The sequence below is a fragment of the Somniosus microcephalus genome, chromosome 8 (assembly GCF_052327205.1).
Source record: "Somniosus microcephalus isolate GS21.2 chromosome 8, FLI_Smic_1.0, whole genome shotgun sequence".
Lineage (NCBI taxonomy): Eukaryota > Metazoa > Chordata > Chondrichthyes > Squaliformes > Somniosidae > Somniosus > Somniosus microcephalus.
The window spans coordinates 261,874,417-261,894,211 of record NC_140994.1 but is presented as its reverse complement, the minus strand read 5'-3'; the positions used below and the strand labels follow the sequence as shown (position 1 = coordinate 261,894,211).

General features: G+C 52.7%; 1 protein-coding gene across 3 annotated transcripts in view; it reads right to left on the bottom strand.

Annotated features, from left to right (window-relative positions):
* anxa6 (annexin A6) overlaps positions 1–19,795 on the bottom strand; it is a 196,547-nt gene that overhangs the window by 23,558 nt on the left and 153,194 nt on the right. For all 3 annotated transcript variants that reach the window (XM_085996006.1, XM_085996007.1, XM_085996005.1), the window contains exons 17-20: positions 13,407–13,520; positions 10,150–10,240; positions 7,968–8,047; positions 203–256 (exon numbers count right to left, since the gene is read on the bottom strand). In XM_085996006.1, the coding sequence (XP_085852132.1) occupies positions 203–256; positions 7,968–8,047; positions 10,150–10,240; positions 13,407–13,520 (339 nt within the window). The remainder of the gene's footprint in view (positions 1–202; positions 257–7,967; positions 8,048–10,149; positions 10,241–13,406; positions 13,521–19,795) is intronic.

Sequence of the window (19,795 nt, the reverse complement as noted above, 5' to 3'; positions counted from 1 at the left end):
TAGTGAAGGACACAACTAGACCTCCATGTTGTAAAACAGTTGATTAAAGATGTGTTTAACGCTTAGACCAAGTGCCTAGTAGTTTTCTTACATCAACAGGCAGTTACAGTTTCTTATGAAACGCGGATTGAAATTCACCCCCTTGCCCCTTTCTTCATGCACACAGCATGTAAGCTCCCCCCGGCCCCGACGGTTTCAGTACCTTTGCATCCTCCAAGGCACGGGTCAGGTCCGCTTCCCCTTCCTCTCTATTGCCCTTTGGTAGAAGAACAGAAACAGCATCGTAAGGACAGAGCAACCTTAAGACACTTTCAACAACAACAACTACTCGCATTTCTATAGCGCCCTTAACGTGGCAAAACGCCCCAAGGTGCTTCACCGGAGCGATATCAATAAACAATTTGTCACCGGCCCAGAAGGACATGCCAGGGCAGGTGACCAAAAGCTTGGAAAAAAAGAGGTAGGTTTTAAGGAGCGTCTTAAAGGAGGAAAGAGAGGTAGAGAGGGGGAGAGGTTTAGGGAGGGAATTCCAGAGCTTAGGGCCCGGGCAGCTGAAGGCATGGCCGTCAATGGTGGAGCGATTAAAAGCGGGGATGCTCAAATGGCCAGAATTAGAGGAGCGCAGAGATCTCGGAGAGTTGTAGGGCTGAAGGAGGTTGCAGAGATAGGGAGGGGGGCGGTGGCGAGGCCATGGAGGGATTTGAAAACAAAGATGAGGATTTAAAATTGAGTCGTTGTCGGACTGGGAGCCAGTGTAGGTCAGTGAGCACAGGGTGATGGGTGAACGGGACTTGGTGCGAGTTAGGACACGGAGCAGTGAGCACAGGGGGTGATGGGTGAACGGGACTTGGTGCGAGTTAGGACACGGGGCAGTGAGCACAGGGGGTGATGGGTGAACGGGACTGGGTGTGAGTTAGGACACGGGGCAGTGAGCACAGGGGGTGATGGGTGAACGGGACTGGGTGTGAGTTAGGACACGGGGCAGTGAGCACAGGGGGTGATGGGTGAACGGGACTGGGTGTGAGTTAGGACACGGGGCAGTGAGCACAGGGGGCGATGGGTGAACGGGACTGGGTGCGAGTTAGGACACAGGGCAGTGAGCACAGGGGGTGATGGGTGAACGAGACTGGGTGTGAGTTAGGACACGGGGCAGTGAGCACAGGGGGTGACGGGTGAACGGGACTGGGTGTGAGTTAGGACACGGGGCAGTGAGCACAGGGGTGATGGGTGAACGGGACTGGGTGCGAGTTAGGACACGGGTCAGTGAGCACAGGGGGTGATGGGTGAACGGGACTGGGTGCGAGTTAGGACACGGGTCAGTGAGCACAGGGGGTGATGGGTGAACGGGACTGGGTGCGAGTTAGGACACGGGGCAGTGAGCACAGGGGGTGATGGGTGAACGGGACTGGGTGTGAGTTAGGACACGGGTCAGCGAGCACAGGGGGTGATGGGTGAACGGGACTGGGTGTGAGTTAGGACACGGGGCAGTGAGCACAGGGGGCGATGGGTGAACGGGACTGGGTGTGAGTTAGGACACGGGGCAGTGAGCACAGAGGGTGATGGGTGAACGGGACTCGGTGCGAGTTAGGACACGGGTCAGTGAGCACAGGGGGTGATGGGTGAACGGGACTCGGTGCGAGTTAGGACACGGGTCAGTGAGCACAGGGGGTGATGGGTGAACGGGACTCGGTGCGAGTTAGGACACGGGGCAGTGAGCACAGAGGGTGATGGGTGAACGGGACTCGGTGCGAGTTAGGACACGGGTCAGTGAGCACAGGGGGTGATGGGTGAACGGGACTGGGTGCGAGCTAGGACACGGGGCAGTGAGCACAGAGGGTGATGGGTGAACGGGACTGGGTGTAAGTTAGGACACGGGGCAGTGAGCACAGAGGGTGATGGGTGAACGGGACTGGGTGTGAGTTAGGACACGGGGCAGTGAGCACAGGGGGTGATGGGTGAACGGGACTGGGTGCGAGCTAGGACACGGGGCAGTGAGCACAGAGGGTGATGGGTGAACGGGACTGGGTGTGAGTTAGGACACGGGGCAGTGAGCACAGAGGGTGATGGGTGAACGGGACTGGGTGTGAGTTAGGACACGGGGCAGTGAGCACAGGAGTGATGGGTGAACGGGACTGGGTATGAGTTAGGACACGGGGCAGTGAGCACAGGGGGTGATGGGTGAACGGGACTGGGTGTGAGTTAGGACACGGGGCAGTGAGCACAGGAGTGATGGGTGAACGGGACTGGGTGTGAGTTAGGACACGGGGCAGTGAGCACAGGGGTGATGGGTGAACGGGACTGGGTGTGAGTTAGGACACGGGGCAGTGAGCACAGGGGGTGACGGGTGAACGGGACTGGGTGTGAGTTAGGACACGGGGCAGTGAGCACAGGGGTGATGCGTGAACGGGACTGGGTGTGAGTTAGGACACGGGGCAGTGAGCACAGGGGGTGATGGGTGAACGGGACTGGGTGTGAGTTAGGACACGGGGCAGTGAGCACAGGGGGCGATGGGTGAACGGGACTGGGTGTGGGTTAGGACACGGGGCAGTGAGCACAGGGGGTGATGGGTGAACGGGACTGGGTGTGAGTTAGGTCACGGGGCAGTGAGCACAGGGGGTGATGGGTGAACGGGACTGGGTGTGAGTTAGGACACGGGGCAGTGAGCACAGGGGGTGATGGGTGAACGGGACTCGGTGTGAGTTAGGACACGGGGCAGTGAGCACAGGGGGCGATGGGTGAACGGGACTGGGGGCGAGTTAGGACACGGGGCAGTGAGCACAGGGGGCAATGGGTGAACGGGACTGGGTGTGAGTTAGGACACGGGGCAGTGAGCACAGGGGGTGATGGGTGAACGGGGCTCGGTGTGAGTTAGGACACGGGGCAGTGAGCACAGGGGGTGATGGGTGAACGGGACTGGGTGTGAGTTAGGACACGGGGCAGTGAGCACAGGGGGTGATGGGTGAACGGGACTGGGTGTGAGTTAGGACACGGGGCAGTGAGCACAGGGGGTGATGGGTGAATGGGACTGGGTGTGAGTTAGGACACGGGGCAGTGAGCACAGGGGGTGATGGGTGAACGGGACTGGGTGTGAGTTAGGACACGGGGCAGTGAGCACAGGGGGTGATGGGTGAACGGGACTTGGTGTGAGTTAGGACACCGGGCAGTGAGCACAGGGGGTGATGGGTGAACGGGACTGGGTGTGAGTTAGGACACGGGGCAGTGAGCACAGGAGTGATGGGTGAACGGGACTGGGTGTGAGTTAGGACACGGGGCAGTGAGCACGGGGGGTGATGGGCGAACGGGACTGGGTGTGAGTTAGGACACGGGGCAGTGAGCACAGGGGGTGATGGGTGAACGGGACTCGGTGTGAGTTAGGACACGGGGCAGTGAGCACAGGGGGTGATGGGTGAACGGGACTGGGTGTGAGTTAGGACACGGGGCAGTGAGCACAGGGGGTGATGGGTGAACGGGACTGGGTGTGAGTTAGGACACGGGGCAGTGAGCACAGGGGGTGATGGGTGAACGGGACTGGGTGCGAGTTAGGACACGGGGGCAGTGAGCACAGGGGGTGATGGGTGAACGGGACTGGGTGCGAGTTAGGACACGGGGCAGTGAGCACAGGGGGTGATGGGTGAACGGGACTTGGTGCGAGTTAGGACACGGGGCAGTGAGCACAGGGGGTGATGGGTGAACGGGACTTGGTGCGAGTTAGGACACGGGGCAGTGAGCACAGGGGGTGATGGGTGAACGGGACTCGGTGCGAGTTAGGACACGGGGCAGTGAGCACAGGGTGATGGGTGAACGGGACTGGGTGTGAGTTAGGACACGGGGCAGTGAGCACAGGGGGTGATGGGTGAACGGGACTGGGTGTGAGTTAGGACACGGGGCAGTGAGCACAGGGGGTGATCGGTGAACGGGACTCGGTGCGAGTTAGGACACGGGGCAGTGAGCACAGGGTGATGGGTGAACGGGACTCGGTGCGAGTTAGGACACGGGCAGCAGAGTTTTGGATGACCTCAAGTTTATGTAACATAGAAACATAGAAACACAGAAGATAGGAGCAGGAGTAGGCCATTCGGCCCCTCGAGCCCGCTCCGCCATTCAATGAGATCATGGCTGATCATCCAAATTCAGTACCCTGTCCCTGCCTTCTCCCCATATCCCTTGATCCCTTTAGCCTCAAGAAATATATCCAACTCCTTCTTGAATATATTTAATGAATTGGCCTCAACTGCCCTGTGTGGCAGAGAATTCCACAGGTTCACCACTCTCTGGGTGAAGAAATTCCTCCTCATCTCAGTCCTAAATGGTTTATCCTTAGACTGTGACCCCTGGTTCTGGACTCCCTCGCCATCGGGAACATCCTTCCTGCATCTAGTCTGTCTAGTCCTGTTAGAATTTTATAAGTTTCAATGAGATCTCCTCTCATTCTTCTAAACTCTAGCGAATACAAGCCTAATCGACCCAATCTCTCCTCATACGTCATTCCTGCCATCCCAGGTATCAGCCTGGTGAATCTTCGCTGCACTCTCTCCATGGCAAGAACATCCTTCCTCAGATAAGGCAACCAAAACTGCACACAATACTCAAGGTGTGGTCTCACCAAGGCCCTGTACAACTGCAGCAAGACATCCTTGCTCCTGTACTCGAATCCTCTCGCTATGAAGGCCAACATACCATTTGCCTTCTTAACCGCCTGCTGCACCTGCACGCTTACTTTCAGCGACTGGTGCACAAGGACACCCAGGTCTCGTTGCACTTCCCCTTCTCCCAATCTATTGCCGTTCAGATAATAATCTGTCTTCCTGTTTTTGCCACCGAACTGGATAACCTCGCATTTATCCACATTATACTGCATTTGCCATGCTTCTGCCCAATCACCCAACCTGTCCAAATCATACTGGAGTTTCTCTGCATCCTCCTCACAGCGCACACGCCCACCCAGTTTTGTGTCGTCTGCAAACTTGGAGATACTACATCTAGTTCCCTTGTCTAGTTCATTTATATATGTATGTGGGGTAGAATGTGGGAGGCCGGCCTGGAGTGTGTTGGAATAGTCAAGTCTGGAGGTAACAAAGGCATGGATGAGGGTTTCAGCAGCGGATGAGCTGAGGCAAGGGCGGAGACGGGCGATGTTACGGAGGTGGAAATAGGCAATCTGCAGCACGGTGGCATAGTGGTTAGCACTGTTGCCTCACAGCGCCAGGGACCCGCGTTCGAATCCGGCCTCGGGCGACTGTCTGTGTGGAGTTTGCACATTCTCCCCGTGTCTGCGTGGGTTTCCTCCGGGTGCTCCGGTTTCCTCCCACAGTCCAAAGGTGTGCGGGTTAGGTTGATTGGCTATGATAAATTGACCCTTAGTGTTAGGGGGATTAAATACGTGGGGTTACGGGGATAGGGTGGGATATGTGTTGGTGTAGGGGTTACGGGGATCGGGTGGGATATGTGTCGGTGCAGGCTCGATGGGCCGAAATGGCCTCTATCTGCACTGTGGGGTTTCTGTGATTCTGTGATTGTGATTCTGTGATGTTGGTAATTTCAAGATAATAATGGGAACTGATAGAGTAGATAGAGAAAAACTATTTCCACTTCTCTTCTCGAACTCTCTCCCTCAAAAAGCTGTTGAGGCTGAGGTCAAGTGTAAAATTCAAAACTAAGGTTGATAGATTTTTGTTCGGCAAGGGTACTATAAGGGTTACAGAGTCAAGGCGGGTAGATGGAGTTAAGATACGGATCAGCCATGATCTCCTTGAATGGCGGAACAGATTCAAGGGACTGAATGGCCTCCTCCTGTTCCTATGTTCCTTCCAATGAATTAGCACCTTTGGGAGAGGAGTCTGAACTAATTAACATAAGAAATAGGAGCAGGAGTCGGCCATTCGGCCCCTCGAGCCTGCTCCACCATTCAATAAGATCATGGCTGATCTTCGACCTCAACTCCACTTTCCCGCCCAATCCCCATATTCCTTGATTCCCCTAGAGTACAAAAATCTATTGATCTCAGCCTTGAATATACTCAACGACTGAGCCTCCACAGCCCTCTGGGGTAGAGAATTCCAAAGATTCACCACCCTCTGAGTGAAGAAATTCCTCCTCATCTCAGTCCTAAATGGCCGACCCCTTATCCTGAGACTGTGACCCCTGGTTCTAGACTCTCCAGCCAGGGGGAAACAACCTCTCAGCATCTACCCTGTCAATCCCCCTCAGAATCTTGCATGTCCTAGACAGTGTGCCAGTGACACACAGTGGCAGGAAGCTGTTACTCCAGTTGATGGAGGTTTCAGTGAGGAGTTGCGAGGGGGGGGGGGACCCCTTCGAATCACAGGCTGCTCCGGCACAGAAAGAGGCCGCTCGGCCCATCCAGTCTGTGCCAGTGTTTCCGCCCTCCCCACCTCATTCGCCTAGTCTAATCCCACTCTCCTGCTCGCTCCACATGTCCTTAAATATTCCTCCTTTTTTTTTGAAGCACCTTCTAATTCCCTTTTGAAAGCATTTAAGCAGGGAGTTAACGCTTGCCCTCTGGACTAGGGAAGAGTATAAAAAAATATAAATCAGACAGGGCTCCCACTGCCGATTTCTATCCTACAAAACCCTAGCGCAAATTACACGTTGGCTGAGGAGGCGATTGGAATCATGGTGTAACATAAGAACATAAGAAATAGGAGCAGGAGTAGGCCATTCGGCCCTTCAAGCCTGCTCCGCCATTCAATGAGATCATGGCTGATCTTCTGCCTCAACTCCATTCACCGGACCTATCGCCATATCCCTTGATGCCCTTACTAGTCAGAAATCTATCGACTTCTGTTTTGAATATACCCAATGACTGAGCCTCCACAGCCCTCTGGGGTAGAGAATTCCAAAGATTCACCACCCTCTGTGTGAAGAAATTTCTTCTCATCACAGTCCTGAATGGCCGACCCTTTATCCTGAGGCTGTGGCCCCTGGTTCTAGACCCCCCAACCAAGGGAAACATTCTCCCAGCATCCACCCTATCAAGCCCTGTAATAATTTTGTATGCTTCAATGAGATCCCCTCTCATTCTTCTGAATTCAAGAGAATACAGGCCTAGTTTACTCAATCTCTTCTCATACAACAGTCCCGCCATCCCAGGAATCAGTCTGGTGAACCTTCGTTGCACTCCCTCTATGGCAAGTATATCCTTCCTTAGGTAAGGAGATCAAAATTGTACACAGTACTCCAGGTGTGGTCTCACCAAGGCCCTATATGGCCTCTTGACTCCAGGACTGAGGGCATCAAACTCCTCGGAACAGGAGGAGGCCATTCAGCCCTTCGAGCCTGTTCCACCATTCAATGAGATCATGGTTGATCTGTATCCATCCACCCGCCTTGGTGCCATATCCCCTAATACCCGTGTCTAGCAAAAATCTATCGATCTCATATTTGAAATTATTAATGGAGCTCCAGCATCTACTGCTTTTTGTGGGTGAGAGTTCCACACTTCTACCACCCTTTGTGTGAAGGAATGTTTCCTAACTTCTCTCCTGAATGGCCTGGCTCTGATTTTAAGGTTCTGTCCCCTCGACCTAGACTCTCCTCACCAGCGGAAAAAGTTTCTCTCCCTCTACCCTATCAGTTCTTTACCAAATCCTAACAACCTCAATCAAATCACCCCTTAACCTTCCATATTCCAGGGAATACAAGCCTAATCTCCTCATAATCTACCCCTTGGAGCCCTGGTAACATTCTGGTGAATTTGCACTCCACTCCTTCCAAGGTCAATCTATCCTTTCTAAAGTGTGGTGCCCAGAACTGTACACAGTGCTCCAGGTGTGGTCTAACCAGGGCTTTGTACAGCTGTAGCAAAACTTCCTCTCCTTTATATTCTAGCCCTCTAGTATAGCTCCTGTGGAAAAGAATCCAAGGATTGAAGGTTCAGGCTAAGGAAAGGGAAAGTGAGGACATTGGACTGGGGCAGAGGGCAAAGTAAATCTTTATCCAGCTCGCACCTGGATCAACGAGATCAGGAGTCTCTTGAAGTGACCGGACGTGTCCGAGCTCAAGTCATCCTCCAAGCTCTTGTGATACGCTGCGGAGAAAAAAAAAGGAATGGCAGATAGGGTGAGTGTAACACGACAGGAGCAGTGGCATCAATAACAGCACCGGACTGTGCGGGTAGCATTATCACCTCTGAGTCAGAAGGTTGTGGGTTCGAACTCCCCCCTCCAGAGACTTGAGGACAGAATCTAGGCTGACACTCCCAGTGCAGTACTGAGGGAGTGCTGCACTGTCGGAGGGGCAGTACTGAGGGAGCGCCGCACTGTCGGAGGGGCAGTACTGAGGGAGCGCCGCACTGTCAGAGGGTCAGTACTGAGGGAGCGCTGCACTGTCAAAGTGTCAGTACTGAGGGAGCGCTGCACTGTCGGAGGGGCAGTACTGAGGGAGCGCCGCACAGTTGGAGGGTCAGTACTGAGGGAGCGCTGGACCGTCGGAGGGGCAGTACTGAGGGAGCGCCGCACTGTCGGAGGGGCAGTACTGAGGGAGTGCCGCACTGTCGGAGGGGCAGTACTGAGGGAGAGCTGCACCGTCGGAGGGGCAGTACTGAGGGAGCGCTGCACTGTCGGAGGGGCAGTACTGAGGGAGCGCCGCACTGTCGGAGGAGGGGCAGTACTGAGGGAGAGCTGCACTGTCGGAGGGGCAGTACTGAGGGAGCGCCGCACAGTTGGAGGGTCAGTACTGAGGGAGCGCCGCACTGTCGGAGGGGCAGTACTAAGGGAGCGTTGCACTGTCGGAGGGGCAGTACTGAGGGAGAGCTGCACCGTCGGAGGGGCAGTACTGAGGGAGCGCTGCACCGTCGGAGGGGCAGTACTTAGGGAGTGCCGCACTGTTGGGGGGCAGTACTGCGGGAGCGTTGCACTGTCGGAGGGGCAGTACTGAGGGAGAGCTGCACCGTCGGAGGGGCAGTACTGAGGGAGCGGTGCACCGTCGGAGGGGCAGTACTGAGGGAGTGCCGCACTGTCGGGGGGCAGTACTGAGGGAGCGCCGCACTGTCGGAGGAGGGGCAGTACTGAGGGAGCGCTGTACTGTCGGAGGAGGGGCAGTACTGAGGGAGCGCTGTACTGTCGGAGGAGGGGCAGTACTGAGGGAGCGCTGTACTGTCGGAGGAGGGGCAGTACTGAGGGAGCGCTGCACTGTCGGAGGGGCAGTACTGAGGGAGAGCTGCACCGTCGGAGGGGCAGTACTGAGGGAGCGGTGCACCGTCGGAGGGGCAGTACTGAGGGAGTGCCGCACTGTCGGGGGGCAGTACTGAGGGAGCGCCGCACTGTCGGAGGAGGGGCAGTACTGAGGGAGCGCTGTACTGTCGGAGGAGGGGCAGTACTGAGGGAGCGCTGTACTGTCGGAGGAGGGGCAGTACTGAGGGAGCGCTGTACTGTCGGAGGAGGGGCAGTACTGAGGGAGCGCTGCACTGTCGGAGGAGCAGTACTGAGGGAGCGCCGCACTGTCGGAGGGGCAGTACTGAGGGAGTGCTGCACTGTCGGAGGGGCAGTACTGAGGGAGCGCTGCACTGTCGGAGGGGCAGTACTGAGGGAGAGCTGCACTGTCGGAGGTGCCGTCTTTTGGATGAGTCATTAAACTGAGGCCCCGTCTGCTCTCTCGGGTGGACGTAAAAGATCGCACGGCCACTATTTTGAAGAAAAGCAGGGGAGTTCTCCCCGGTGTCCTGGGGCCAATATTTATCCCTCAATCATCACTAAAAACAGATTATCTGGTCAGAATCACATTGCTGTTTGTGGGAGCTTGCTGTGCGCAAATTAGCTGCCGTGTTTCCTACATTACAACAGTGGCTACACTTCAAAAAGTATTTCATTGGCTGTAAAGCGCTTTGGGACGTCCTGAGGTCGTGAAAGGCGCTATAGAAATGCAAGTCTCTCTTTCTCTATTGCCTTGGTACGCATATACACTGGCCCACTTCCTAAGAATTTATTCCACAAACTCTAGTAGTCCTTTGGGTAAAATAATGCCCCGACTTCCCTTCTGAATCGGAATTCCTCATTCTTACAGACTTCACGATGGTATGTGGAGCGGCAAAGGGAAAATAATATAAAATGTGTACGGAACAATCGCATAAATCCTAAACCTTCCCCCAACTCCCAGGAAGTGAAAGGCCAACCATCGTGTATTGCTACTCACCCTCCTTGTAAGCTCCATTGATGTCTCTGATCTCCTGGTTTGTCCTTGTGGTCAAGATTTCTATCAGTGCCCGCTCATCAGTGCCAACACCCTGCACAAGATAAGGACATAAGAACATCAGAATTAGGAGCAGGAGTCGGCCATACGGCCCCTCGAGCCTGCTCCACCATTCAATATGATCATGGCTGATCCTCTATCTCAATACCATATTCCCGCACTCTCCCCATACCCCTTGACGCCTTTTGTGTCTAGAAATCTATCTATCTCCTTCTTAAATATATTCAGTGACTTGGCCTCCACAGCCTTCTGTGGTAGAGAATTCCACAGGTTCACCACCCTCTGAGTGAAGACATTTCTCCTCATCTCAGTCCTAAATGTCCTACCCCGTATCCTGAGACTGTGACCCTTCGTTCTAGACCCCCCCCAGCCAGGGGAAACATCCTCCCTGCATCCAGTCTGTCTAGCTCTGTCAGAATTTTATACGTTTCAATGAGATCCCCTCTCATTCTTCTAAACTCTAGTGAATTCAGGCCTAGTCGACCCAATCTCTCCTCATATGACAGTCCTGCCATCCCAGGAATCAGTCTGGTGAACCTTCGCTGCACTCCCTCTATGGCAAGTATATCCTTTCTTAGGTAAGGAGACCAAAACTGCACACAGTACTCCAGGTGTGGTCTCACCTGTATAACTGCAGTAAGACATCCTTGCTCCTGTACTCAAACCCTCTTGCAATGAAGGCCAACATACCATTTGCCTTCCTAACTGCTTGCTGCACCTGCATGTTTGCTTTCAGTGACTGGTGTACAAGGACACCCAGGTCCCTTTGTACATCAGCATTTCCCAATCTAACACCATTTAAATAATAATCTACCTTTCTGTTTTTCCTACCGAAGTGGATAGCTTCACATTTATCCACGTTATACTGCATCTGCCATGTATTTGCCCACTCACTCAACTTGTCTAAATCGCCTTGAAGCCTCTTTGTATCCTCCTCACAACTCAATCCCACCTAGTTTCGTGTCATCAGCAAACTTGGAAATATTACATATGGTTCCCTCATCCAAATCATTGATATATATTGTGAATAGCTGGGGCCCGAGTATTGATCCCTGCGGTACCCCACTAGTCACCACCTGCCACCCCGAAAAGACCCATTTACTCTGTTTCCTGTCTGTTAAACAATTTTCAATCCATGCCAGTATATTACCCCCAATCCCATGTGCTTTAATTTTGCACACTAACCTCTTATGTGGGACTTTATCAAAGGCCTTCTGAAAATCCAAATACACCACATCCACTGGTTCTCCCTTATCTATTCTACCAGTTACATCCTCAAAAAACTCCAGTAGGTTTGTCAAACATGATTTCCCTTTCATAAATCCATGTTGACTTTGTCTAATCCCGTTGATATTTTCTAAGTGTCCTGTTATCACATCCTTTATAATAGACTCTAGCATTTTCCCTGCTACTGATGTTAGGCTAACCGGTCTGTAGTTCCGTTTCCTCTCTCCCTCCTTTTTTAAATAGTGGGGTTACATTTGCCACCCTCCAATCTGCAGGAACTGTTCCATAATCTATAGAATTTTGGAAGATGACAACCAATGCATCCACTATTTCCATGGCTACACCATTTAGTACTCTGGAATGCAGATTATCAGGCCCTGGGGATTTATCGGCTTTCGGTCCCATTAATTTCTCCAGCACTATTTTTTTACTAATACTAATTTCCTTTAATTCCTCCTTCTCACTAGACCCTTGGTTCCCTAGCATTTCTAGGAAGTTATTTGTGTCCTCTTCCATGAAGACAGAACCAAAGTATTTGTTTAATTGCTCTGCCATTTCCTTGTTTCCCATTATAAATTCTCCCATTTCTGACTGTAAGGGACCTACATTTGTCTTCACTAATCTTTTTCTTTTTACATACTTGTAGAAACTTTTACAATCCGCTTTTATGTTCCTTGCAAGTTTACTCTCACACTCTATTTTCCCCCTCTTAATCAACCTCTTAGTCCTTTTTTGCTGAACTCTAAACTGCTCCCAATCCTCAGGCTTGCTACTTTTTCTGGCAACTTTATATGGCTCCTCTTTGGATCTAATACCATCCTTAATTTCTTTTGTTAGCCATGGTTGGGCCGCTTTTCCTTTTGTGTTTTTGCACCAGAAAGGAATGTATAAATGTTGCAATTCATGCATTCGTTCCTTAAATGTTAGCCATTACCTATCCACCATCATGCCTTTTCATGAAGCTCCCCAATCTATCATAGCCAACTCACTCCTCATACCTTCGTAGTTTCCTTTGTTTAGATTTAGGACCCTAGTTTCGGATTGGTATACTTCACTTTCCATCTTAATGAAGAATTCTATCATGTCACTCTTCCCTAAAGGACCCCGCACAACAAGATGATTAATTAACCCCTTCTCATTGCACAATACCCAATCTAGGATAGCCTGTTCCCTAGTTGGCTCCTCAACGTACTGGTCTAAAAAATCCATCTCATACACACTCCAGGAATTCATCCTCCACAGTATCATTGCTAATTTGGCTTGGCCAGTCTATATGTAGATTAAAGTTACCCATGATTATTGTAGTACCCTTGTTACATGCATGTTCCCACCTGATCCCCATATCCCTTGATTCCTTTTGTACCCAAAATCTATCGATCTCAGCCTTGAATATATTGTATCTCAAAATCTAGGCTGACATTCCAGTACAGTACTGAGGGAGTGCTGCACTGCCGGAGGTGCCATCTTTTGGATAAGACATTAAACCGAGGCCCCGTCTGCTCTCTCACGTGGGTGTAAAAAATCCCACAGCACTGTTTTGAAGTGGAGCAGGCGAGTTCTCCCGGTGACTTGGCCAAAATTTCCCTCAACCAACATCACTAAAACAGATGATCTGGTCATTATCACATTGCTGTTTGTGGGAGCTTGCTGTGCGCAAATTGGTTGCCGCATTTCCTACATTACAACAGTGACCACACTTCATTGGCTGTAAAGCGCTTTGGGATGTCCTGAGGTGGTGAAAGGCGTTATATAAATGCAAGTCCTTTCTGTCTTTCTTTTCCCTGTGGAATAAAGGCGGAACCTATTCTCACTCAATGGACAAAGATAACAGCCTCGCCACAGAGGTCTGAAACAGGCTTCCTCTTGCCGAGAGAGAGTCTCAATGTAGGTGCAGACTCGATGGGCCGACTGGCCTCCTTGTGTGTTGTTCTATTATATTCCAGGCAGGTATAAAGACTCAGGTCGTGTCTTACCTGGATGGCTTTCTGCAGCTGCTTGGCATCAAATTGAGCTGGAGTCATCATCAAGCCCAGGATGATCTTCTGCAAAGGGCCACCAACCTCCGATTTCAGGTCTGCCATCAAATCCTACGAGAGAAGCGGTTGGATAAAAAAAAACATTAGAGACAACGAGCATAACGTGGTTTCACTGCATCAGAGCACAATCAAAGCATGGAACACAGGATTACACAGGATATACGGCACAGAAACAGGCCATTCGGCCCTTCATGTCTGTACTGGTGTTTATCGCTACAAAGCACCCCTCTCCCCGCACCCTTTAATATCCCACCCAGTCTAATCCCACTCTCCCCTCACTCCTCGCACCCTTTAATATCCCACCCAGTCTAATCCCACTCTCCCCTCACTCCCCGCACCCTTTAATATCCCACCCAGTCTAACCCCACTCTCCCCCTCACTCCCCAGACCCTTTAATATCCCACCCAGTCTAATCCCACTCTCCCCTCACACTTTAATATCCCACCCAGTCTAACCCCACTCTCCCCTCAATCCCCAGACCCTTTAATATCCCACCCAGTCTAACCCCACTCTCCCCTCACTCCCCACACCCTTTAATATCCCACCCAATCTAACCCCACTCTCCCCTCACTCCCCACACCCTTTAATATCCCACCCAATCTAATCCCACTCTCCCCTCACTCCCCACACCCTTTAATATCCCACCCAATCTAACCCCACTCTCCCCTCACTCCCCACACCCTTTAATATCCCACCCAGTCTAATCCCACTCTCCCCTCACTCCCCAGACCCTTTAATATCCCACCCAGTCTAATCCCACTCTCCCCTCACTCCCCGCACCCTTTAATATCCCACCCAGTCTAATCCCACTCTCCCCCTCACTCCCCATACCCTTTAATATCCCACCCAGTCTAATCCCACTCTCCCCTCACTCCCCATACCCTTTAATATCCCACCCAGTCTAATCCCACTCTCCCCTCACTCCCCGCACCCTTTAATATCCCACCCAGTCTAATCCCACTCTCCCCTCACTCCCAGGACCCTTTAATATCCCACCCAGTCTAATCCCACTCTCCCCTCACCCCCAGGACCCTTTAATATCCCACCCAGTCTAATCCCACTCTCCTCTCACTCCCCATACCCTTTAATATCCCACCCAGTCTAATCCCACTCTCCCCTCACTCCCCGCACCCTTTAATATCCCACCCAGTCTAATCCCACTCTCCCCTCACTCCCCGCACCCTTTAATATCCCACCCAGTCTAATCCCACTCTCCCCTCACTCCCCGCACCCTTTAATATCCCACCCAGTCTAATCCCACTCTCCCCTCACCCCCAGGAACCTTTAATATCCCACCCAGTCTAATCCCACTCTCCCCTCACCCCCAGGAACCTTTAATATCCCACCCAGTCTAATCCCACTCTCCCCTCACCCCCAGGACCCTTTAATATCCCACCCAGTCTAATCCCACTCTCCCCTCACTCCCCATACCCTTTAATATCCCACCCAGTCTAATCCCACTCTCCCCTCACTCCCCACACCCTTTAATATCCCACCCTGTCTAATCCCACTCTCCCCCTCACTCCCCGCACCCTTTAATATCTCACCCAGTCTAATCCCACTCTCCCCTCACTCCCCGCACCCTTTAATATCCCACCCAGTCTAATCCCACTCTCCCCTCACTCCCCATACCCTTTAATATCCCACCCAGTCTAATCCCACTCTCCCCTCACTCCCCAGACCCTTTAATATCCCACCCTGTCTAATCCCACTCTCCCCTCACTCCCCACACCCTTTAATATCCCACCCTGTCTAATCCCACTCTCCCCCTCACTCCCCGCACCCTTTAATATCCCACCCTGTCTAATCCCACTCTCCCCCTCACTCCCCACACCCTTTAATATCCCACCCAGTCAATCCCACCTTCTCCCCACATCCCTCAACCCCTTTGCTCTCCAGAAGTAAACCTAACTGCCTCTTGAACCCATGGCTGCTTCAATGACCCTGTTGGTAACATATTGCACCAAATCGATTAACCTCATGCTAACTCTATTACTGTATGACCTTGGATGCACCATGACTTTCTCCCACTAATTATGTCCACATGTGGCAACCTAGTCCGAAGAATCATATCTGCGGCTGCAGTGCCACTGTGAGCCTGCTGGTGGCACTGTCGCACAGAATCATCACCGCCCACCACCACCCCCCCCCCGAAGGAACCTTTTTTTTTATTCGTTCCTGGGATGTGGGCGTCGCTGGCAAGGCCAGCATTTATTGCCCATCCCTAGTCGCCCTCGAGAAGGTGGTGGTGAGCCGCCTTAGAAACATAGAAACATAGAAGATAGGAGCAGGAGTAGGCCATTCGGCCCCTCGAGCCTGCTCCGCCATTCAATGTGATCATGGCTGATCATCCAAATTCAGTACCCTGTCCCTGCCTTCTCCCCATATCCCTTGATCCCTTTAGCCTCAAGAAATATATCCAACTCTTTCTTGAATATATTTAATGAATTGGCCTCTACTGCCTTCTGTGGTAGAGAATTCCACAGGTTCACCACTCTCTGGTTGAAGAAATTCCTCCTCATTTCTGTCCTAAATGGCTTACCCCTTATCCTTAGACTGTGACCCCTGGTTCTGGACTCCCCGGCCATCGGGAACATCCTTCCTGCATCTAGTCTGTCCAGGCCTGACAGAATTTTATAGGTTTCGATGAGATCCCCTCTCAATCTTCTAAATTCCAGTGAGTATAAGCCCAATCGACCCAATCTCTCCTCATACGTCATTCCTGCCATCCCAGGTATCAGCCTGGTGAATCTTCGCTGTACTCCCTCCATGGCAAGAACATCCTTCCTCAGATAAGGTGACCAAAACTGCACACAAGACTCAAGGTGCGGTCTCACCAAGGCCCTGTACAACTGTAGCAAGACATCCTTGTTCCTGTACTCAAACCCTCTCGCTACGAAGGCCAACATACCATTTGCCTTCTTAACCACCTGCTGCACCTGCATGCTTACCTTCAGCGACTGGTGCACAAGGACCCCCAGGTCTCTTTGCACTTCCCCTTCTCCCAATCTATTGCCATTCAGATAATAATCTGCCTTCCTGTTTTTGCCACCAAAGTGGATAACCTCACATTTATCCACATTATAGTGCATTTGCCATGTTTCTGCCCAATCACCCAACCTGTCCAAATCGTACTGGAGTTTCACGACATCCTCCTCACAGCTTACCCTCCCACCCAGCTTTGTGTCGTCTGCAAATTTGGAGATATTACATCCAATTCCCTCGTCCAGATCATTAATATATATTGTGAACAGCTGGGGTCCTAGGACCGATCCTTGCGGTACCCCACTAGTCACTGCCTGCCACTCGGAAAACGACCCGTTTATTCCAACTCTTTGCTTTCTGTCCGCCAACCAGTTCTCTATCCAAGTCAATACCTTGCCCCCAATCCCATGTGCCTTAACTTTACACGCTAATCTCTTATGTGGGACTTTATCGAAAGCCTTCTGAAAGTCCAAATACACCACATCCACTGGTTCTCCCTTATCTATTTTACCAGTTACATCCTCAAAAAATTCCAGTAGATTAGTCAAGCACGATTTACCTTTTGTAAATCCATGTTGACTTTGTCCGATCTGGTCACTTTTTTCCAAGTGCTCTGCTATTACATCTTTTATAATGGACTCTAGCATTTTCCCCACTACCGATGTCAGGCTTACCGGTCTATAATTCCCCGCTTTTTCTCTACCACCTTTTTTGAATAGTGGGGTAACATTAGCTACCCTCCAATCCATGGGTACCGTTCCAGAGGGCAAAGATTTAAGGTCATTGGCAAAACAACCAGAGGCGACATGAGGAAAAACATTTTTACGAGTGGTTAGGATTTGGAACGCGCTGCCTGAAAGGGCGGTGGAAGCAGATTGAACAATAACTTTCAAAAGGGAATTGGAGAAATACTTGAAGGGGGAAAATTTGCAGGGCTCTGGGGAAAGAGCAGGGGGGAGTGGGACTAATTGGAGAGCTCGTTCAAAGAGCCGGCACAAGCACGATGGGCCGAAGAGCCTCCCTCCGTGCTGTAAGATTCTGGGATTCTATGAGGGGGCTGGCCCTCAGTGTGGGACGGGTAACCTCCCTCTGTGCTGTGAGATTCTGGGATTCTATGAGGAGCTGGCCCTCAGTGTGGGTCGGGGGACCTCCCTCTGTGCTGTGAGATTCTGGGATTCTATGAGGGTCTGGCCCTCAGTGTGGGACGGGGGACCTCCCTCTGTGCTGTAAGATTCTGGGATTCTATGAGGAGGCTGGCCCTCAGTGTGGGTCGGGGGACCTACCCTCTGTGCTGTGAGATTCTGGGATTCTATGAGGAGCTGGCCCTCAGTGTGGGACGGGGGACCTACCCTCTGTGCTGTGAGATTCTGGGATTCTATGAGGAGCTGGCCCTCAGTGTGGGTCGGGGGACCTACCCTCTGTGCTGTGAGATTCTGGGATTCTATGAGGAGCTGGCCCTCAGTGTGGGTCGGGGGACCTCCCTCTGTGCTGTGAGATTCTGGGATTCTATGAGGGGGCTGGCCCTCAGTGTGGGACGGGTGACCTACCCTCTGTGCTGTGAGATTCTGGGATTCTATGAGGGGGCTGGCCCTCAGTGTGGGACGGGTAACCTCCCTCTGTGCTGTGAGATTCTGGGATTCTATGAGGAGGCTGGCCCTCAGTGTGGGACAGGGGACCTACCCTCTGTGCTGTGAGATTCTGGGATTCTATGAGGGTCTGGCCCTCAGTGTGGGACGGGTAACCTCCCTCTGTGCTGTGAGATTCTGGGATTCTATGAGGGGGCTGGCCCTCAGTGTGGGACGGGGGACCTCCCTCTGTGCTGTGAGATTCTGGGATTCTATGAGGGGGCTGGCCCTCAGTGTGGGACGGGTGACCTACCCTCTGTGCTGTGAGATTCTGGGATTCTATGAGGGGGCTGGCCCTCAGTGTGGGACGGGTAACCTCCCTCTGTGCTGTGAGATTCTGGGATTCTATGAGGGGGCTGGCCCTCAGTGTGGGTCGGGGGACCTACCCTCTGTGCTGTGAGATTCTGGGATTCTATGAGGGTCTGGCCCTCAGTGTGGGACGGGGGACCTGCCCTCTGTGCTGTGAGATTCTGGGATTCTATGAGGGTCTGGCCCTCAGTGTGGGACGGGGGACCTACCCTCTGTGCTGTGAGATTCTGGGATTCTATGAGGGTCTGGCCCTCAGTGTGGGACGGGGGACCTACCCTCTGTGCTGTGAGATTCTGGGATTCTATGAGGGTCTGGCCCTCAGTGTGGGACGGGGGACCTCCCTCTGTGCTGTGAGATTCTGGGATTCTATGAGGGGGCTGGCCCTCAGTGTGGGACGGGTAACCTCCCTCTGTGCTGTGAGATTCTGGGATTCTATGAGGAGCTGGCCCTCAGTGTGGGTCGGGGGACCTACCCTCTGTGCTGTGAGATTCTGGGATTCTATGAGGGTCTGGCCCTCAGTGTGGGACGGGGGACCTCCCTCTGTGCTGTGAGATTCTGGGATTCTATGAGGAGCTGGCCCTCAGTGTGGGACGGGGGACCTACCCTCTGTGCTGTGAGATTCTGGGATTCTATGAGCGACTGGTCCTCAGTGTGGGACGAGGGACCTACCCTCTGTGCTGTGAGATTCTGGGATTCTATGAGGAGGCTGGCCCTCAGTGTGGGACAGGGGACCTACCCTCTGTGCTGTGAGATTCTGGGATTCTATGAGGGGGATGGCCCTCAGTGTGGGACGGGGGACCTACCCTCTGTGCTGTGAGATTCTGGGATTCTATGAGGAGACTGGCCCCCAGTGTGGGACGGGGGACCTACCCTCTGTGCTGTGAGATTCTGGGATTCTATGAGGAGACTGGCCCCCAGTGTGGGTTGGGGGACCTACCCTCTGTGCTGTGAGATTCTATGAGGAGACTGGCCCCCAGTGTGGGCTGAATGGCCTCCCTCTGTGCTGTGAGATTCTGGGATTCTATGAGCGACTGGCCCCCAGTGTGGGACGGGTGACCTACCCTCTGTGCTGTGAGATTCTGGGATTCTATGAGGGGAATGGCCCTCAGTGTGGGACGGGTGACCTACCCTCTGTGCTGTGAGATTCTGGGATTCTATGAGGGGGCTGGCCCCCAGTGTGGGACGGGGGACCTACCCTCTGTGCTGTGAGATTCTGGGATTCTATGAGGGGAATGGCCCCCAGGTGTGAGACGGGGGACCTACCCCCTGTGCTGTGAGATTCTGGGATTCTATGAGGGGGCTGGCCCTCAGTGTGGGACGAGGGACCTACCCTCTGTGCTGTGAGTCATAGAGTCATAGTGTCATAGAGTTATACAGCACAGAAAGAGGCCCTTCGGCCCATCGTGT